Here is an 18,772-nt window from a genome sequence, read left to right on the forward strand (position 1 = left end):
AAGCACGGTCAAATACGTTTGAGGATACACAGTGTTAAGAAGGTCAAAGGTCATGGTATAAAACAGAAATGATGGGTGTGTCCGAAAGATAAATCTATTAATATACCTAAAAGTACATACATACATACATACATACATACATACATAGGTGCTGGTCATAAAATTAGAATATCATCAAAAAGTTGATTTATTTCAAGAATTCAACTTAACAGGTGAAACTAATATATTATATAGACTCATTACATGCAAAGTGAGATTTTTCAAGCCTTTATTTGTCATAATTTTGATGATTATGGCTTACAGCTTATGAAACCCATGAAAACAGGATTTCAAAAAAATTAGAATATTACATGAAATCACACAGTAATTACACAGTAAAACCATGGTCACTGAACCAGGTTTTGGTTCTTTTGGCAGTGTGGGCAGGTGCAAATCCTGCTGGAAAATGAAGTCGGCATCTCCATAAAGCTTGTCTGCTGAAGGGAAGCATGAAGTGCTCTGAAAATGTCCTGGTAGACGGCTGCGTTGAGTGGACAGCACAGTGGACCAACACCAGCCGATGACGTGGCTCCCCAAACCAACACAGACTGTGGAAACTTCACACTGGACTTCAAGCATCTTGGATTGTGTGCCTCTCCATTCTTCCTCCAGACTCTGGGACCTTGGTTTCCAAATGAGATGCAAAATTTGCTCTCATCAGAAAAGAGGACTTTGGTCCACTGTGCTTTATTAAATCCAGAGTCAACGCAGCGTCTACCAGGACATTTTCAGAGCACTTCATGCTTCCTTCATTTTCCAGCAGGATTTGCACCTGCCCACACTGCCAAAAGAACCAAAACTTGGTTTAATGACCATGGTATCACTGTGTAATTACTGTGTGATTTCATGTAATATTCAAATTTTCTGGGATTTTGATTTCGTGGGTTTCATAAGCTGTAAGCCAAAAATCATCAAAATTATAGTAAATAAAGGCTTGAAATATCTCACTTTGCATGTAATGAGTCTATATAATATATTAGTTTCACCTGTTAAGTTGAAATCTTGAAATAAATCAACTTTTTGATGATATTCTAATTTTATGACCAGCACCTGTATATACATGCATACACACACACACACACACACATACACACACACTTACATATACACACTGTCTATAAAACATGAATAGAATTTAATATATTATGACTCAATTTCTAACCAGAAATAAACATTGTACACATTAAATCTATGCTTTCTCACTTATATTTGCTTTCAGACACAGCCCATGTGAAAAATGATTTTAACAAGGAATTCTGGGTGCTGTGAGACGATTGCTTACTTAGGTTGAATTCACTGTCTTCACTTTCATCAGGAGACAGCTGTAGAGGGGAAGACGGCAGAAGTCTCACGCCATTCTGCTCTGGACGACTAAACTTGCCCGGGAGCGTCTGGTATTTGTTATTTTCAGGAGTATATCGGTTCTGCAGAAGAAATGTATTTATCTTAGCGATTAAATGTTTATAAGATTTTTATGTTGCTACAGTATGAGTATAATTAATTATTTTAACCATATAAATTTACAATAATTACAAACAGCTTTAGAATTTAATGAAAAATGATACATGATATAATAAATAAATAAATACACATTTTATTAGAATGACTATAACGAACACTACTATCAGGTGTAAGTGTTTTCTCGTTAATAAGCATTTTTATTAAATAAGCCATGCAAACAAAAAGAAAAGCATATGTGATGTTAATTAATGCATATGCATACAGCAAAGGCTATTGTTGTGGTTATGTTTGCTTTAGTTTTATTGGTCATGTTAGCTTGTAGTACCTCTAAAACAGCCTCTACTGGTTGACCCACTACATGCTTAAGAAAAACCAACAGTATAAACACACAAACATACACTCAGTTAGGTGAGTCACGTCATTTGTTAAAACATACAACAAAGCACTATTGTTAATGCAAATCTACTATTAAAAAGATTTGAGTTGAGCTGAGACATTCATACTAAAAGCATTTTGTTAATGAGATGAGTTAGTTGGCAAGAGTCACATTTATTTAGAACAAAATGATTCAGGTTTTTGTACCATCTGTAAGCTTCCACTTTGGAGCTCTTCCAAGCTGGTGGACAGCATTCGCTGCATTGACCTGAAAATAAAACCATGAACAATTATATTAAACAAGCTATGCTTACGTTATTGCGGACTAAGAGCTTCTCATTGGTTCAGGTTATCATGGACTAGCAAATGTCTACACTGGAAGCACAGTACACATGGTTACAAAAAAACAAAAGACGACTGAAATTAGAAGGTCAAGAACCAAAAAAATTATGAACTAGCTTTATATGTAGCCTAAATAAAAGATTAAAATGAAAACTATCATTTTCTATTTAATTTTCAAAAGCAAATTAAGCCCTTAAATGACAAAACCATTTTCAAGGTGACAATGACATCTTTCCAGTCAAATATAAATTTAAAATGCAATTAATGATTTGACATTTGAAATCTCAAGGCAAGACTGCATTATTAAATTATGTGGAAAAAAACAATTGCAGTTTTTACAAAGCTTTTGCCCCACATTAACATTTTTCAATTTCATTTTTTTTTTAATCATTTCTTTTTTTCCTTTCACAATGTAAGAAATTATGTTTTTTAAAAGAAAAAATGCTTTTATTCAGTAGGGATGCATTCAATTAATCAAGTCACATTAAAGATATTTATAATGTTACAAAATATTTCTATTTTAAATAAATGCTGTTCTTTTGAACTTTCAGTTTTATTTTATTTTTATTTTTCTAGTTGCTAAAATACTGAAAAAAAACAATACAGCATAATGTCTTAATATAATTACATACACCAGAGGTCCAATCAGAATCCTCAGTCAACCTAGACTAGATCGATGCGTGTAAACAGCGTGCGTGTGGCGTATGGCAATGACATCACAACAAAAGCCACTGCTACATTAGAAAGCCTCTTAAACACGCACAAGCACACACACTGCACTTGCCATTGTCTGCTGTAAAAGCCCAAATCGCCAATGGATACCATCGAGGTCTCCATGGAGGGCTGTATACTGCGACAGCTGGGCCGGAGAAGGATAGAATGGGATGGAGTGCAAGGAAGAGAGATAGAGGTGACAAAATCACATTAGCTTGGGTGAACGATTGGGACAGCGAGTTTGCAGCAAAAGGGTCCTTCTCCCATAGATGCCTTTAAGTAAAGCGTCCCACTGAGACTCTGCTATCATCAGTGTACTGTTAATAATACAACCTCTCGCTCACCTGGAGTCCAGTTCCCTCTGAAGACATGGAGGAGAGACCAGGAGTGGCGACGGGCCTCGGGAAGACATCTATGCAGGGGAAAATAAATAGAAATTGTCATTGGGAACAGCAGGAACATAAAACCTAACTAAAGTTGAATAGAAATATTGACCAAATGGGACATAATCTTTGCGTTTGCATTTTATGTTTCCCCTGAAGTCCACTTAGAATATTAGTCAAGGTTTCTTGTACCAAAAACAATCATAATGTAGTTTTTCCACAATCATAATTAAACTGACTGTTTCTATTACACATTCACTAACATTTTTGGGTCGGTACGATTTTAGTTTTTGAAAGAAATTAATGCTTTTATTCAGTAAGGATGCATTAAATGAATCAAGTGTCACAGTAAAGATATTATAATGTTACAAAAGATTTCTATTTTAAATAAATGCTGTTCTTTTGAACTACTGACCCTGAACTTTTGAACAATAGAGTAAGACTTCTACATAAAACTACTATTGCTTAATTTCTTCATGTAAAAACTACAAACTCAAGTGATATGAAAACACGGACAATCTTATGACAGTCTTACAGTCTAAACTGTTTTTCCATAAATGGCTTAATTGTACTAGAAAGGGAAGCAAGAATATACAGTTTTTCATGATATGACCCCTTTGAAACATTACCTGTTCTGATCTGATGATGTCCGAGTACACTCTATGGGTCAGGGCTCTTATTTTTCGGTTGCCAGAAAGATCCTCTTCACTGCTGCCAGACAGCAACGTATCGTTTGTCACTGAAGGGAGAGAGAAACAGAATCAGTTTCAGCTTTGTTTTGGGTCAAATTCATCGAGCAAAGGTGACTAAAACATTGAAGAAGCAAGATGGCGTTTTAGGCAAAGGTTGTCCAACAAATAACCACTTACCTTGAGAAAGGGCCAAGCCATCCTTCAATTTTCTGTACTGGCCCAAAAGAACATTGAGTTCATCTATGTGGCGATCCTACAGAAACAAAATGGAGTAGATGTTCAGTTCATCAGCAAACCACTCGAAATGTCACAAGATGCATGTTGCTTCCTGCAGATTTTGTTAACCAATGCCAAGTGCACAGGTACTGACTTACCTTTTCATTATTGGCAGCTATCAGCGTCTCCATTCCAGTTTTTAACCGCTGTAACTCTTGATCTGGTACATAAAGAGCAAAACTCAGTTCATATGCACCATTACATCATTATGGTAAACTTTCAATTATGATTAGCATTACAGCATTCAATGTACTGTAGTTAAACTAGAAGCAAGCAACACTGTAGAAACTTAAATGGATATCTTTCTAGATATATGGTGGTGGTTGAGGAGAGATTCCCTGATATGATTGTAAAGCGCTTTGGGTGTACAGTAGTACATATGAAAGCGCTATATAAATACCTCATTCATTCATTCATTCATATATGAATATATATGATATAATTCACAATTTAATCAGACACATTTTTCGACTTTTTGAACAAACAAACAATGATATCTAAGCTGACAGAATCAAATTTGAACAGGAAAATTACACTAAATAAATTTTTTTTTAAACAACTAAAATGATTACCTGATTTACCATACAAAAACATAGTAATGTGCAACAGATTTAACTGAATATTCCTCTACACATGAAAAATTTAAAGTTTAGAACAAATCGATTCAAAAGAATCAGACTTTGATTCACGAGAATTAACCAAATCTTCCTGAGCTACGGTAAAAAAAAAAAAAAAAAAAATTTTAAATAATTATTTTTTTATGTGATGTTAAATATACTACATAATTGTAAACATATTATGAATATATTTTCATAATATGTTTACAATTATGTAGTATATTTAACAATCACATAAAAAGTATTACATTCAGTAAAAGGTCCAAGTATTTATTATGACTGAGTAAGACTTGAGTCAATAGAATACATTTACTACTGAGCTGTTAATAATGCAACAATTATAAGATTAGATGCTTAGTGCTACAATGAAGAATGAAGTTCAGCAACATACAGTAGATGTGAGGTGATTAGTTGATTCATCATTTCTTTTCTCTGAACTGGACATTGCCCTAGCCCTACATTAATAGTAAAGAATGAGTTTTAGCTCACAGACCCATGGGAAAGCAATGAGTGGCTGCAGGGTGTGACGACAAGCATGAATCAGACACTTAACAACCCCTCCGCGCACACACACACACACACACACACACCCAGGTAGCCACTGAGGGGATGTGTGCGACAGGCTTGACAGCATGCCAGTGTACATTAGCCAGATTGACAGAGACACGCTGAAGGGCAGTTGAATCAAGCTGGGGTACAGCATGGGAGGATCTGAGATGTTGATCTGAAATGTACGCTTACGTTTGTCTCTCAGCTTTTTCTTATACACTTCCTCTACAACAGGGAGCGTTGAAGACCAGAGGCCACAGTGATTACCAAAAAAAGCCACATGTTAGTAATTTCAACACTCACATGTACATTTTCCAACACACACCGTCACTCCCATGCAGCTAGTATTTGGTACTTTCCACAAACGGGGAACATTAAGTAAACTAACCATTTCAAACAGTAATTCAAACAAATCAGGGCTTAAATTTCAGGCCTGTTTTTGTTGCCTATTCATGGAAAGTGCCTTTTAGTAATGTAATGCTAAATTATTCTGGGTTAAGGCCTTGTTAGCATGTTGTAGCACTTCGACAACCGTTAGGATTTAATCTTCTTAGATGTACCTCTCTCTGTGATGTCATTGTTGATGGTTCCTCGGGACAGAAGCTGACTCTGTAGACACTCGATTTCTGCATCTTTCGTAGAAAGCAGCTGCTGGAGTTTGGCAATCTCAGTCTAACAAAAACGAAACACTTCAGCAGATAAGCACCTTTCATTTGATTTTTATTAATTTTCATGTAAGAAAGACAACAAGGCACACATTTTACACAACATCATGGTGGATATTCAAAATGGACTTTATCACATTAGTGCTTTTTGGGAGAACGGAAGAATCTAACAATGACAACACAAATGTGACAGTCAGGCACAACAAGGTTAAATAAGCATAAAATGACCTTCACCATTTTGGGGGCGACCAACGGCACTTTCACACATAACACTCACTAAATCTTCACAAAGCAGGAAGAAAAGTTGCGATACCACAGACAAGCAAACACTCACTTTTGTAGCATATTTCAACCATTAAAGTACCACCACCAAAATGCTAGCAGAACTCTCTGAAATGATTTCCCAGAAAACACATTCAACTAGCTATGCTGGATCTACAGTAGGCTACATAGTTGAAAAAAATGGTGCAAAATTATTTCTTTTGAGCTTAATGAACATCCTAGCAAGCTAAAATCAAGATAACAGATTTTCTACTTGATTTACATAAGCTTGAAGAGATTACATGTACGTCAGCCCCATCACATCAGAAGTTTGTGATTAACTAAAAATTCTATGGCAGCATACTCAGAGCATAATAACCTTGTAAAAGCTCAAATTGTTTGCACATAGCATCACACATGACCCTTCAATCATTTCTGTGCCACCAATGGCACGATAAATAAACATCCCCCCATCTGCCGTTGTTTAGTCAAACATGAGAGAAGCTTGAGTGGCTAGTAAAAGGCAAATATGACTAAACTTGGGATTTTTTTTGCATTTTCAGGCTAGAGAAAAACAACCAGACATAATGAAGTCTACAGAAAGGATGTATATACGAATACGGTGTGCGTATCTGTTTATATCGCCATGTTAAATTGCTCAACCCTTATTCCTACAATCTGCTGGAGGATGTAGTAATGCATTCCTGAACTAATACGCAAATACTAACACAAACATACACATGCTTCTTCCATCAATGAGCATGAGGCAAACACAGATGGATGATCTCTAGTAGCCCATCCACTCGTACGGTTTCCCTATATTGCTTGCTTCCACACATAACATGGTTTAAAAGATTGCCACTGGACCATGTGAAGCTCGCTCTTGAGAGCAATTGTGAGCGGTCTAAAAAGGTCAGGATCAAGACAAGAACTGGGGATCATGAAGCTGCAAGATTATTGCACAAAACTACACAGTGCATGTAAAAAGCTTGTCAACAACTGACCGAGTAAATCATTACATAAACCAGGGGTGTCCAATCTTGCTCCTGGAGGGCCACCTTCCTGCAAAGTTTAGCTCCAGCACGGCGGCCTGAAAGTTCCTGTAGATCCTGAAGACCTTGATTAGCTGGTTCAGGTGTGTTTAATTGTAGCTAAACTCTGCAGGATGGTGGCCCAGATTGAACGTCCCTGAAATAAAACAAATATAGGTGGAAGAGGGTTCAAGAGACACACAGAGAATGGGGTTCAGACTGGGAGCTCAGAGAGGCATAACAACCAAAGGAGTGGATATTTTCAAGGAACTATGAAAAAGCTCGGTTGAAAATGTAGACCTCCAAGTCCTGAGCAGAGGTGGAAATGTTATGAAGTGGACCCTGTCCAAAATGGCACTTCTTAATTTTTTTGTTTCCCTGTGGTCCATGAGACATTATGGTCTCCCATTTTATGATTCAAAAGGGTACTTCCCAATGTGTCTTCAATGGACCTTGAAGGACTCCATAGCAATCTCTATAGTGGTGTTATCCAGCAACACTACATTAAACTTTGGACACAAGTACTGAGGGTGCCATTTTTGGACAGGACCATCATCACCCTCTCCTTTGTGTCATACTCCTCAGGGAGGATGGCAAGGGATAAGGAGTGGGGTTAAGCACCTGAGCTGTCCGACAGCGCTCCTCCCAATGCTGTCGTTCTACCTGAGTGTGCTCGACCGTGAGCTTCAGGGTAGAAAGTTTGGTCATGAGCGACTGGTAACAGACATGGAGAGAATAGGTGATAGAAAGCTGAAGGAAGAGAAAGCCAGAAGGATGTTCATTATGCTGAGAGCTTAAGAATGTGTGAGTGCAATGAACTAATGAATAAAGATTCCAATTAGTATGTATAGAATAGTTACAAGATCAAAGAAAGAAGTTGCACTGAGAGTTTGCATTTGGGTTTAAGCCAATATGGCTAAAGAGACTGTTAGTAAATGCTGATGTGGTAGCTGAAGTTCATAATGAACCAATCAAAACCGCAAGAGCACCAATTAGTAGACTGAAGGCTAACAGGAGTCAGATTTAATATACAGTACATTACCTTTGTGGCTTTGAGCTTCCTCTCATATTGCGATTTCTCTCCCTCCAGTTCTTCAACTTTGTTCTTAAAAAGGCGAAGCTCTTGTAGCAATGCCTAAAGAATGAACAAAAGCAAAGAAGAAAAATTACACGTTACCTTTTGGTGGCAAATTTCCTACCCCTTTGGCAACAGCTATCTAAGGTATGGAGCCCCTAAATTGACTTTGTAGAAAAAATAAACCCCCAAGATTCACTTGTGCATGTGGAAAGTTTTTCTTACGCACACTCGAAAGTTCCAGGGGCTTTTCCCATACGAATTTCACTTTAGGGGCTCTGCACTAAGATCATTCAGATCAATACAAAGAAAATTCAGAGGAGAAGGTTTGGATTGACCCATGAAACCCACACACCGTGCAGTTAAATACAAGAAAGCTCTGGAGATTCATGGGAAAACTGGTTTCTTAAAAAGATGCCTTGGCTCCTCAAAAACGGACAGAACTGATCAAGGAGGAAACATCTAATAGGGTCACCACTAAGCCCACAACCCTTCTGGAAGCTCTCTGGAACTACTCAGCAACCGTTAGCGTTAGTGAGCATCCATCATGCAGGTTTACACCCAAAATAAATTACATTCTTTCATCAGAACACAATGCAAACACCAGTAACCATGAGATTCCCACAGTGGAGCCCGCAGACATATTGGACACTGTAGGAAGAGGCAGTTAGTAGTAATTCCTGTTGGAGTGTCCAAAAGTGAGATGGGGGAATGGTTATGTTTTAGGGTAGAGCAAAGAGGTAAAAGAGGGTCTTGAAGTAAATCCACCATGTAATGGAGGATCTGCCTACATTCTCTCCTCCGCTTCTACAGCGACAGCTGCATTCCTCAGCGTCCGAGGCACCAAGACCCACATCGGGGCTCTGGTCGAGAGCCTCGCGTGTGCTACTGTCCCCCATGCTCTCCAGGGCCCGCTGCTCCTGAATGCGATTGCTGATTTCCTCCTGGAATTTACACATCTGCTCCTGTAGTTCACTAATTAGATTAACCACACTCTGAGAGAGCAAAAACAAGAAAGCCAGAAAAAGGAAAATGTTGATCAGATTTGGAAACAATTATGAATAGACAGATGATTTTGTGATTAATCTGGGTTCTCTAAAAAGGCATATTCATTCTTTGGCTTTGTGGAATTGAAGCCAGTTTTAGTTTCTAATAAGTCACATGTCCTCACCAGAAAAGTATTTCCAGGTTCAGGTTTCTTGAACTTTTGGCCTTGTGGACTTTTAGAATATATATATTTTTAGTAAAGTCATTTTAAAATCTTAATCAAACTGCCACTTTATTAATTTGTCCACTAACAAAGTCCTACTGTGTATATACATTTACACCACCATAAGCGTGTCATTTTATTTTTCTGAAACTAAACAAAGTGTTATTTCCATCACACCTCAAACAATGTATTTAATAGCACTGTGATATGAAAATGGAAATCTTTTATTTTATTTTTCAAACCTAAATCTATAGTCTTTACATTAAAGGCATTAACAAATATATATATATACTTAAAGCATGACCAAATATTTCCCCACTGAACATAAAAATAGTGAACAGCCTTCCATGTTGCCAGCATTATATTTACTTTTTATGTTTTATGCTTGAAACAATGCCCTTTTGTATAAATAGTAAAGGTGATGATGGGACCTTCTCTTTGCCAGAGTAAATAAGTTACTGACCAACTAACTTTACAGAAGGGTTTATATGAGGGCAAGCTTTTCTGGGGACCAAGCTACTGTATTTCATAGGATAAAATGCAGATGCTTGTGACTCAAATTGTTTTTGAGACAACATGGGGAGTAAATCTGTAATACTTAATCAAAACTGAGATGTACAACAGTGCTCTGCACTGATTACGAGATCCGACTTTAGCAACGAGCGTTTTAATGTTCGGTTTGTTTTTCACTTGTGAACAGTCAGTCTAAATGCAGTCTGCCAGAGGAAGTTTCATATGATATTTCCCATTGATGCAAAAGCTGATGATAAGGCACACGTTCCACGCCTATATTTAGCTCCATGCTAAAGGTTTGTGAGTGGGGGAGATGTCTGTGGTGAAAGTGTTTGTGACTGTGGTATGTTCAAAGTGAATTTCAGCCATTCCGTCCCGTTGAATGGAGCCTTGCAGCTGTCACCCTTGAGACCAGTGTTTGTTGATGCAACAAATGCAAGGAGTGCTCAGTTACCCCAACACTAAGAGTGTGAGATGACGCTTTAAAAAAAAAAAAAAGATGTGAAAAAGAATGGTTTACAAGACTGAGTCATTGCCCAGAAAACATTGAAATTTCATTAACCAGACACTGAATATGCACACACTTTTGTAATAAGCAAGATTTGACAGAAATTTGATTACTCTCCCCTTGTATTAAAGGTTTATACATCCCAATTTCAAAACGTATAAATATTAAATGTAAAATGTATGTATGGTGCCCTATAAACTGGAAATACTACATGCATTTCAGTGAGCGGCCATTAGCAGCCTTTTCTTTGCATTTCACTTCATTTCTAAAGGTGAATGACACCCATTGCAGATACGTGTTAAAAACCGTGTGTGTGCTGAATTCTCATCAAGACAAGCACTGAGCACTTCTGGCGTCTGTCATTTCACGTTCATCAAACTGCCTGTCACTGTCTCCCATTTAGGCCCACCGCATGCTTTTGTGTCTCTAACGATTAACATCTTCCTTTGTCAGCGCATTGCCTTTTTGGCACTGGGAGCATTTGTGGGACATAGGTTTTGAGTGTGTATGTGTAATTGTCTGTGCATGTGTGTACATATCGTTAAATCATGTTTCTGTAAGCACACTGTCAGTGTGGAAAGGCTGAGTTTGTGTGATAGCCCGGCTCAAACGATTGATGAAGACATAACAAAGAGGCATCTATGGGCTCACAATCCTTCCCATTTTTTTGTCTCTCTGAGTTCTTGGTATACTGTACCTACCTGAACTATAACACCAGGAAAATGGTCACATACTAATTGAGAAAAAGAAAAGCCAGTTTTTCTAATGACTTGTCCAATATAGACAGCACTCATAAAGAGCTAAATATCTTGAGATGAGGATACCAAGACAAATGTATATTCACTATGAAAGTTCCCATGACTTTAAGTTTCTATTAATTTCCATGATTCTTCCAGGCTTGGAAATCGCAATTGTAATTTTCCCTAAATGTTCCATGTTTTCCCATGGCTGTGGGAAACCCGTCCACTTGGCGTATGGGAAAATGCTTTGAAAAAGGAACCTTCCGATTTTTAGTCAGCAAGCCAGAGATTTAGTCTGTTCAAGAAAAATAAAGCTCAGGACAGATGCACTTTTAAAGTGTTATAGTGTTTTTCTAAGTCTCTGTTTAGTCTGTGGTCTATACACAGTGTGTAACTCTGGGAGTCCTATAAGTAATTAGGTGTTAAGAGGTGATAAATCTACAGGATCCACATATACACACACAACAACATAAACATGCCACCATGACTTCCCTGTCCTCTAGTTATGTTTCCATGTGCCATAATGAAACATCAGATTAAATATCAGCTCATATTTTGAGCATGTTTACTGTTCTTGTATTTCAAGATGGCGCTCTTCGTAACCACAATATCATGTCTGAAATCAGATTCTCTTCTATCGAACAACACACTTTTCAATTAATATATTTCTAAAAGTTTTAAACCACGCATATACTGACTTGGCTGATTTCTGTGTGTGTGGTTTCAATTGAATTAGAGCCAAAAGGTGGACAACAAAGACACAGGCACAATGAAAAAGACGAATATAACAATCTCTCAATCAGGACATCTAAACCAGTATTTCACTTGTTTAAATGTTGACTCACAAATTAATATATATGCATGTGTGTGTGTATATATATTTATATTTATAAAATACACACCGCACAACTTATAACAATATTCAGTTTTTAACGTTCATACTACAAGATGAAGTAAAACAAAATATAATTATTATATAAAAACTTAAAAATGCCTTCCTTGCCAACTAACTGAAAACAGTTTAAGTTAAAATACAAAAATTTCTCAAACTAAAACATAAAATTTAAGCTAAAAAAACTAATAAAAATGACAAATGCATTTAATAACATTAAAAAGTACAAAACAACAAATTAAAATAAGTATAAAAAATAAAAAAATAAACTAAGAAATATTAAAATGATTGCTAAATCAAAATATTAATAAATACTATAATAATAATAAATATTATACTGACAGTCCATTAGTTTTTGCTTTAATAATAAAACTGATATTGAGAATTGTGAAATTACTGTATACAATATATTGTGACATCCCTACAAGACAGACCATAAAAATAGAGGAAGCAAACAACTATAGGATTAAACCGTAGTTTAAAGAACAACGTTAATATGATATTATTCAAGTAATGGATGAACCCGTTGCACTGTATGAGCTGACAGTCTGATACAGTACCTCGGCTTTATGATGTTTGTTCTCTTCATCTATGTGGTTGTGTTCCTCCTCCATGCCGACAAGCTTGAGTTTCAGATAGGAAACTTCATCCACCAGTTCCAGTTTCTGCGTCTCCAGTGAGGTCCGGCTGAAGAGCTCCTAGAGCACACGCACACACGTTAGCGAACACATGGTGACACACAAACACACCCACACAGTTGTACTGTATACAGTAACAATCCCACGGCACACAGTCGGCTCCTCGCTGCTCCACTGGCCAAGTTCTTTCACAGAAACGCTTGGGTCAAAGCTAAGCGCCGCTAAATATACTCAAGCAATGAACGCTATTTTTACTTCCTCACCCTCTCTGGTGCCTGTATGTGAGAAAGTCAGGAGGGCCAAAAGAGGGAAACTTCGTTTCTCAGCATTCCTGATACTATGGGCTAAATTCAGCAGGGCTCTGAACCTTTGCTAAACAGTGTTTTAAAAGCCAAAAAGGTCACATAATATGTGCATATAATAGCCCTCATAAAAAAGTATTGTGGAGATACAATGATGGTATCAGATGGAAATATCGTGGTACTATAATATATACAGAATGATTACAATATTCATATATGTAAAAAACAATTTATGCATGCATGCATGTATGTATGTATGTATGTATGTATGTATGTATGTATGCATGTATGTATGTATGCATGTGTGTATATTATATTATTATATATATATTATCATCATGTCAAAATGGTCCACCTCTTGCATGTTTGTTTATTAAATAGTTTGGCCAAATTCCCCCCCAAAAAAGATATTTTAAGTCTGCAGATTTTGTCTGGTCTAAGTTGTGCCTCATACTTTAACCAGAATTACCCTTAAACGCTCTAACTTTAAAAAATCGCTTCCTCTTTCACAGTACTTCTCCTTTCTAGTTTATGAAGCAGAATACAACATTTCATGTCATTCTAACTATCAGAAAGCTTGGACAGTTACAATAGACCACAGATGGTGTGCTCATGTCTCGAAATCTATATTTCTGAAATCCATATTCTCTTAATTAGTTTAATCTAATACAAGTGTGAATGGCAAGCGAGTCCCAAGCAAAGTAATGACGGATGAAAAGCACTGAATGCAACACAAACATCCCTGGTATATTAATTATCTCTTAGTTCTGTGAAATACATGAGTCACAATTACCCACCAGCAACACACTCTATCATGCAATAGACCTTAGTCAGGGTAGTGCCATATTTACTTTTTGACAGAAATGACAAGACTGTGAGGGATAGAATACAGTGCATTCAATGGATTGTACTGATTGTTTAGCTGACGAAAACTCCCAAAAAGTTTTAAAAGTTAAAAAAAATGTGTGATATAGGACCTTTAGATCACCTTTAGATCACATGCTATCGCATGCTATTTTTCCATTATTCAAACCTTTTGACTCCGAGGCCCCTCACTGTCCACAACAATATACAATATGGCCTTTGTCTCGCCTTTTCCAGTTGTTTTTGATTTACAACATTTTTCTATTTATTTTTACTCACAATTTAAAAAATCTATATTCATAAAATGTTCAAAAACGTCCACGGAGTTATAAGATTTTATTAATTTACATGGCTGTTTTACACCTTAAAAAAAAAAAAAAAAAACTTTTATATATCGTAACTCATTTATCCATGTTTTTCAAGACAGTGGGTTACCCTGGTTCTTCAAAAATTATTGTTCATCTTTGGGCTCCCTTAAAAGTATGCCGAGGACCACTGGAATAGTCTAAGCTGTCTCAACCAAGGGGTTGTCAGTTGAATCCCTGTCTCCTACTATCTACTATAAATCATAATTTAAAATATACTTCCAACTTTCTAAGTAATGTTTATTTAATTTAAGCCCTCATTTAAATTTTTTTTAAATTTTTTTTACAAATATTACACATTTTAATAAATAATATTAATATTTTTGTCCTTCACAAATTGGGGTTAACAAACCTCCGTTGGGGAAACCCTAGCCTAAACTATCTATAATAACAACAAATAAACTAAAACATCTCTATATACGTATACACACAGTTGGGAAGAACATTACAAATTCTGTATATCTCAACTTCAAATTGAACCAAGAAGCCAACAAAGAATTATGGTATTAAAGAAAACGGTCATGTCTAAGCTGTAAGTTTACTTGCACTATCAAGCAAGAAAAACATGAGGGCTATCTTTATCTCTCCATCTCTGACATTCCATCTTGATATGATTGTTAGCAAAGCATTCCTGTTATGGAATCCTTAACGAAGGAAAGAGGGCAATTCTCACGAATATAACATTAAACTGGTTGTAATTCAAAATATATGTTAAGATGATAACATTTCTAAATTTCTTTTATTTTTCTTTATGCATTAAAACAACAATAGCTACAAAAAAAAAGTTAACATATATAATTATTATTACATTATAATGTAAATCATTTATAATAACTTAAAATATTTAATAAATTAATTAATAATTTACAGGCAGAATTCCAAATAAAAAAAAAGTGTCTGAAGTGCAAAGAAACTGCACACATTAATCATTTAACCTTTTGTAAACATTGTAACAATGACTCAAATCAGCGCTGTCGGATTACATTTTTTTAATAAAATCCTACAACGGAAACTCACAAATAAGCGATTGTTTTTGTGGTTCCACTTGGCAATGCTAAAGGAACATAGCCGCTTCAAAAAAATTATACTACACAAATCAAAGGAACAGTTGCCAGCAAACAGCTACTAAACACAAATGGCTAAACAAGTATGATTACAAACCCACCGGTTTAAGCCAGTTAATCATACAGCAAACAGTAAAACATGTAAATCACACTGTACGGAGACACTCTTGGATAGGAAGGTCTGAAGGTGTCATTATGCCAGGACTGAGTAAACCACATGCATAAATCAAACACGCTGAAAAGTCTGACCATTTAATCTGAGTCAGGTCTACACAATTACAACTGAAACTGTTGCAAAACCACTAACTGCTCAAATTCCAGGTGGTAAAAACTCAACACTCCAAAACAGTTTGTCAAGCAAAACCAGCAGGTAGAAGATTCAATCATTTTAAACTTCCCTTCCTTATATTTCTCTGATTTCTGCTTAAAGCTGAACGTAAAGCCTGATAAATGACAGAAAGTGTGTAGTCTTACCTGCTGGAGCATTTCCTCAGTGGAAATGAGTTTGTGGTGGTGTTCTTCCAGGGAACTTTCCAGATCTCGGATCTTTTCTCCTTGAGCTTCAACCTGGTCAGTGAGGACACTCACCTAAAACCAACAGACAGCAGACAACGTTCACTCAGGCTAACCTTGAAACCTGGCCAGTGTTTCTCTGTCGGTCCCTCCTACAGGTATGCTAATGACGATTGCAACACACAGGGAACTCCAAAGTCTAAACAGCAGAGGAATGTAATCCTTCAAATGTGTATATCTGGGTTAAAAACAACCATTGCTTAGCCTTGACACACAGCCATGCTAACATGTGAGCCTGCTTAAGTTTCAATTGTTTTGAAAGTGTCCTTTTGTTCAACACCAACTGAAGGACTGCCAACCAGCAGGACAGGTAAAAGGAGAAGAACAACACCTTGAGGGCATTAGGAGCCAATCATGTTCATCAGTGTTTTAGAGCTCAAGACAATCCACCAATCAGAGAGCAAGAAGGGCGGGCTTATAGAGATTGACAACTTTTGACACTTGTTGCAGAGTTAGACAACCTAACTTCTTAAAGGTGAAGTGTGTCATTTTATAATGGAAAAGTATATTCTTCTACCCCTGTTTAATGTGCAGAGACAACTACAAGTTATTTATAGGTTGACTTGTGGCTCTGTGGTGGTTTCAAAACATTGCTATGTTTGTTTGACCAGCAACTTGGAATGGATGATCAAATCATTCTGAGGAAAGGTTTGCTAGTATTTTCTAAGTAATTGGACTTTTTCTGCTTTTGAATAGTTTGTTAACTGAACACAAGTGTAGTGTAAACATTACCATAAAGAACAGGTTTAAGCTGATAATAGCTAGACTCACTCTGCAGTGGCTACCATCGTGACTTAGTAGCATGTTGAGTAACACCAACCCTCTAACCTTTCACCAGATTGTCCTATAGCTATGTGATCAATGACCAACCCATTGTGTATTAGACAGGGAGTTGTGTCACCCTGGGCTGGAGCGCGGCAGTGTCACATGTCTGTTCGTTCACAGAGACACCACAGTCCCCTGGTTTGACCCTGTGAGGTTTTACAAGCATGTTGGCTAGTTGTCTTCTCATTGTGTTGACATTGTGACTATTATGCTGAAATGCCTTGGAGGCCTTAGTGAAATATCTCACCTGGAGAACCAGAGACTCTTTGTCCCCTTCTAATCTCGCCAGCCGTTCTTGATAGGTCTCATTGTTGCTCGAGGACTGGAGGTTGACCTGTGGAGACACACACACGTGCATATGTATTTTTACACCAGAGATGTCATTTTATTACTTTAAGTGGCTGTTTTTTCTCATGAGGGCCTCCCAAATGTAGGTTGTTTCAAGTTATACTTGCTTTGTGGGGACATTCAGCTCAAAAAGCAAAACCTGAACCACACACGCACACACAGAAACTGAAAGTCAACAGAGAGGTGTGCAAGAGGAGGAGCTAACCTGCTTATCCAGTTTTTTGAGAATGAATTGCTCACAGCCTATGACAGAATAAACTTCTTCAACAAAGAGTAGTATACAAGTGAGCCAAATACATTTAAGAGTTGTAAAGGTGTTAAATGACATGTTGGCGCCAAAAATGAACCGAAAGGTTTGATGTCCCTTCAATTCAAACGCAATAAAGGAGCTCACTGCAAATGAATGAGGACATTTGCATAAAGTTTAATGGTCACAATTAAAATGGAAAAAGAAACATGTTGATGTGCCCCAGGGTTGTTATGGATGGATGGATGATGGATGATACCAATTTAGCTTAACAAATTCTCATAAATTGAGAAAAAAAAAAAGATTAAATAAATCTTCTGTCCAGTCTTCAGACTATATCAGCAGAAAACATTTACATTTACATTTTACATTTATTCATTTAGCTGACGCTTTTATTCAAAGCGACTTACAATTGCTATATATGTCAGAGGTCGCACGCCTCTGGAGCAACTAGGGGTTAAGTGTCTTGCTCAGGGACACATTGGTGTCTCACAGTGGATTCGAACCCGGGTCTCTCACACCAAAGGCATGTGTCTTATCCATTGCGCCACTACCACCTAAAACATGCCAGTAAATAAATACACAGCATGCAAGATAGGACACTGTCACTTGTCAGCGCTAAGCTAGCACTTGCCACACAGATAATCTCTCTCTTTTAAAAGCTTCTGCTGTGTCCAGGGCTGTCAATTCCTTCTGAGCGGCACAATAAAGCTGTCTACTCAGGGTTTACAGGGCCGGCTGCCTGGCGGAGTAACAGGGTTAAGCCTAGCTAAAGGCAGTGCTCAGTCTTCACACATGAGGTTTTCACTGCATAGTAATTGCAGTTCACAGCAAATTCAAACCGAATGTTGATTTATTTCTTGGGAAACAGGTAGAAAGAAGATAAGAGTTTTAAGTGATATCATTTGATATTTATGTTTATACAAAGGTTCTTTCTGTTTCTCGAATCTGATTGGCTGAGAGCCTTTTCCAGCCGTGCGATATTTGTGCAGTAACAGCACTCCGTTTCACCGCTTGTATCACTCCGCTTGCGGCGACTGTCATGGCGGTCGAGCAAATCCACCATATCTTTAATAAATACTACTGTAGTTGTCACGAAATGTAGTTTCAAGAGTTTTTTAGGAGAGAATGTAGTTCTTTAGACATCAAATATGTGACTAATATAATCTTAGTGCCTATTTTACGATATGTTGTGACGCTTTC

The 18,772-nt window shown here is 37.1% G+C and overlaps 1 protein-coding gene and 1 long non-coding RNA gene across 2 annotated transcripts in view; both read right to left on the minus strand.

Moving 5' to 3' along the window:
* ppfibp2b (PPFIA binding protein 2b) overlaps window positions 1-18,772 on the minus strand; it is a 56,158-nt gene that overhangs the window by 7,730 nt on the left and 29,656 nt on the right. Inside the window, exons 4-18 of the mRNA XM_082158885.1 lie at window positions 17,222-17,308; window positions 16,051-16,164; window positions 12,904-13,041; window positions 9,272-9,475; window positions 8,448-8,540; window positions 6,009-6,120; window positions 5,641-5,673; window positions 4,381-4,442; window positions 4,184-4,259; window positions 3,944-4,053; window positions 3,276-3,343; window positions 3,002-3,076; window positions 2,083-2,143; window positions 1,826-1,861; window positions 1,322-1,463 (exon numbers count right to left, since the gene is read on the minus strand). Coding sequence (XP_082015011.1) covers window positions 1,322-1,463; window positions 1,826-1,861; window positions 2,083-2,143; window positions 3,002-3,076; window positions 3,276-3,343; window positions 3,944-4,053; window positions 4,184-4,259; window positions 4,381-4,442; window positions 5,641-5,673; window positions 6,009-6,120; window positions 8,448-8,540; window positions 9,272-9,475; window positions 12,904-13,041; window positions 16,051-16,164; window positions 17,222-17,308 — 1,411 coding nt within the window. The remainder of the gene's footprint in view (window positions 1-1,321; window positions 1,464-1,825; window positions 1,862-2,082; window positions 2,144-3,001; window positions 3,077-3,275; window positions 3,344-3,943; window positions 4,054-4,183; window positions 4,260-4,380; window positions 4,443-5,640; window positions 5,674-6,008; window positions 6,121-8,447; window positions 8,541-9,271; window positions 9,476-12,903; window positions 13,042-16,050; window positions 16,165-17,221; window positions 17,309-18,772) is intronic.
* LOC309489941 lies at window positions 121-1,314 on the minus strand. The gene is made up of 2 exons (XR_014202575.1): window positions 1,126-1,314; window positions 121-1,089 (listed from the first exon to the last, which is right to left on the minus strand). It is a non-coding gene; the product is annotated as an uncharacterized lncRNA (long non-coding RNA).

Source organism: Leuciscus leuciscus, assembly GCF_965113295.1.
Source record: "Leuciscus leuciscus genome assembly, chromosome: 25".
Classification (NCBI taxonomy): Eukaryota; Metazoa; Chordata; class Actinopteri; order Cypriniformes; family Leuciscidae; genus Leuciscus; species Leuciscus leuciscus.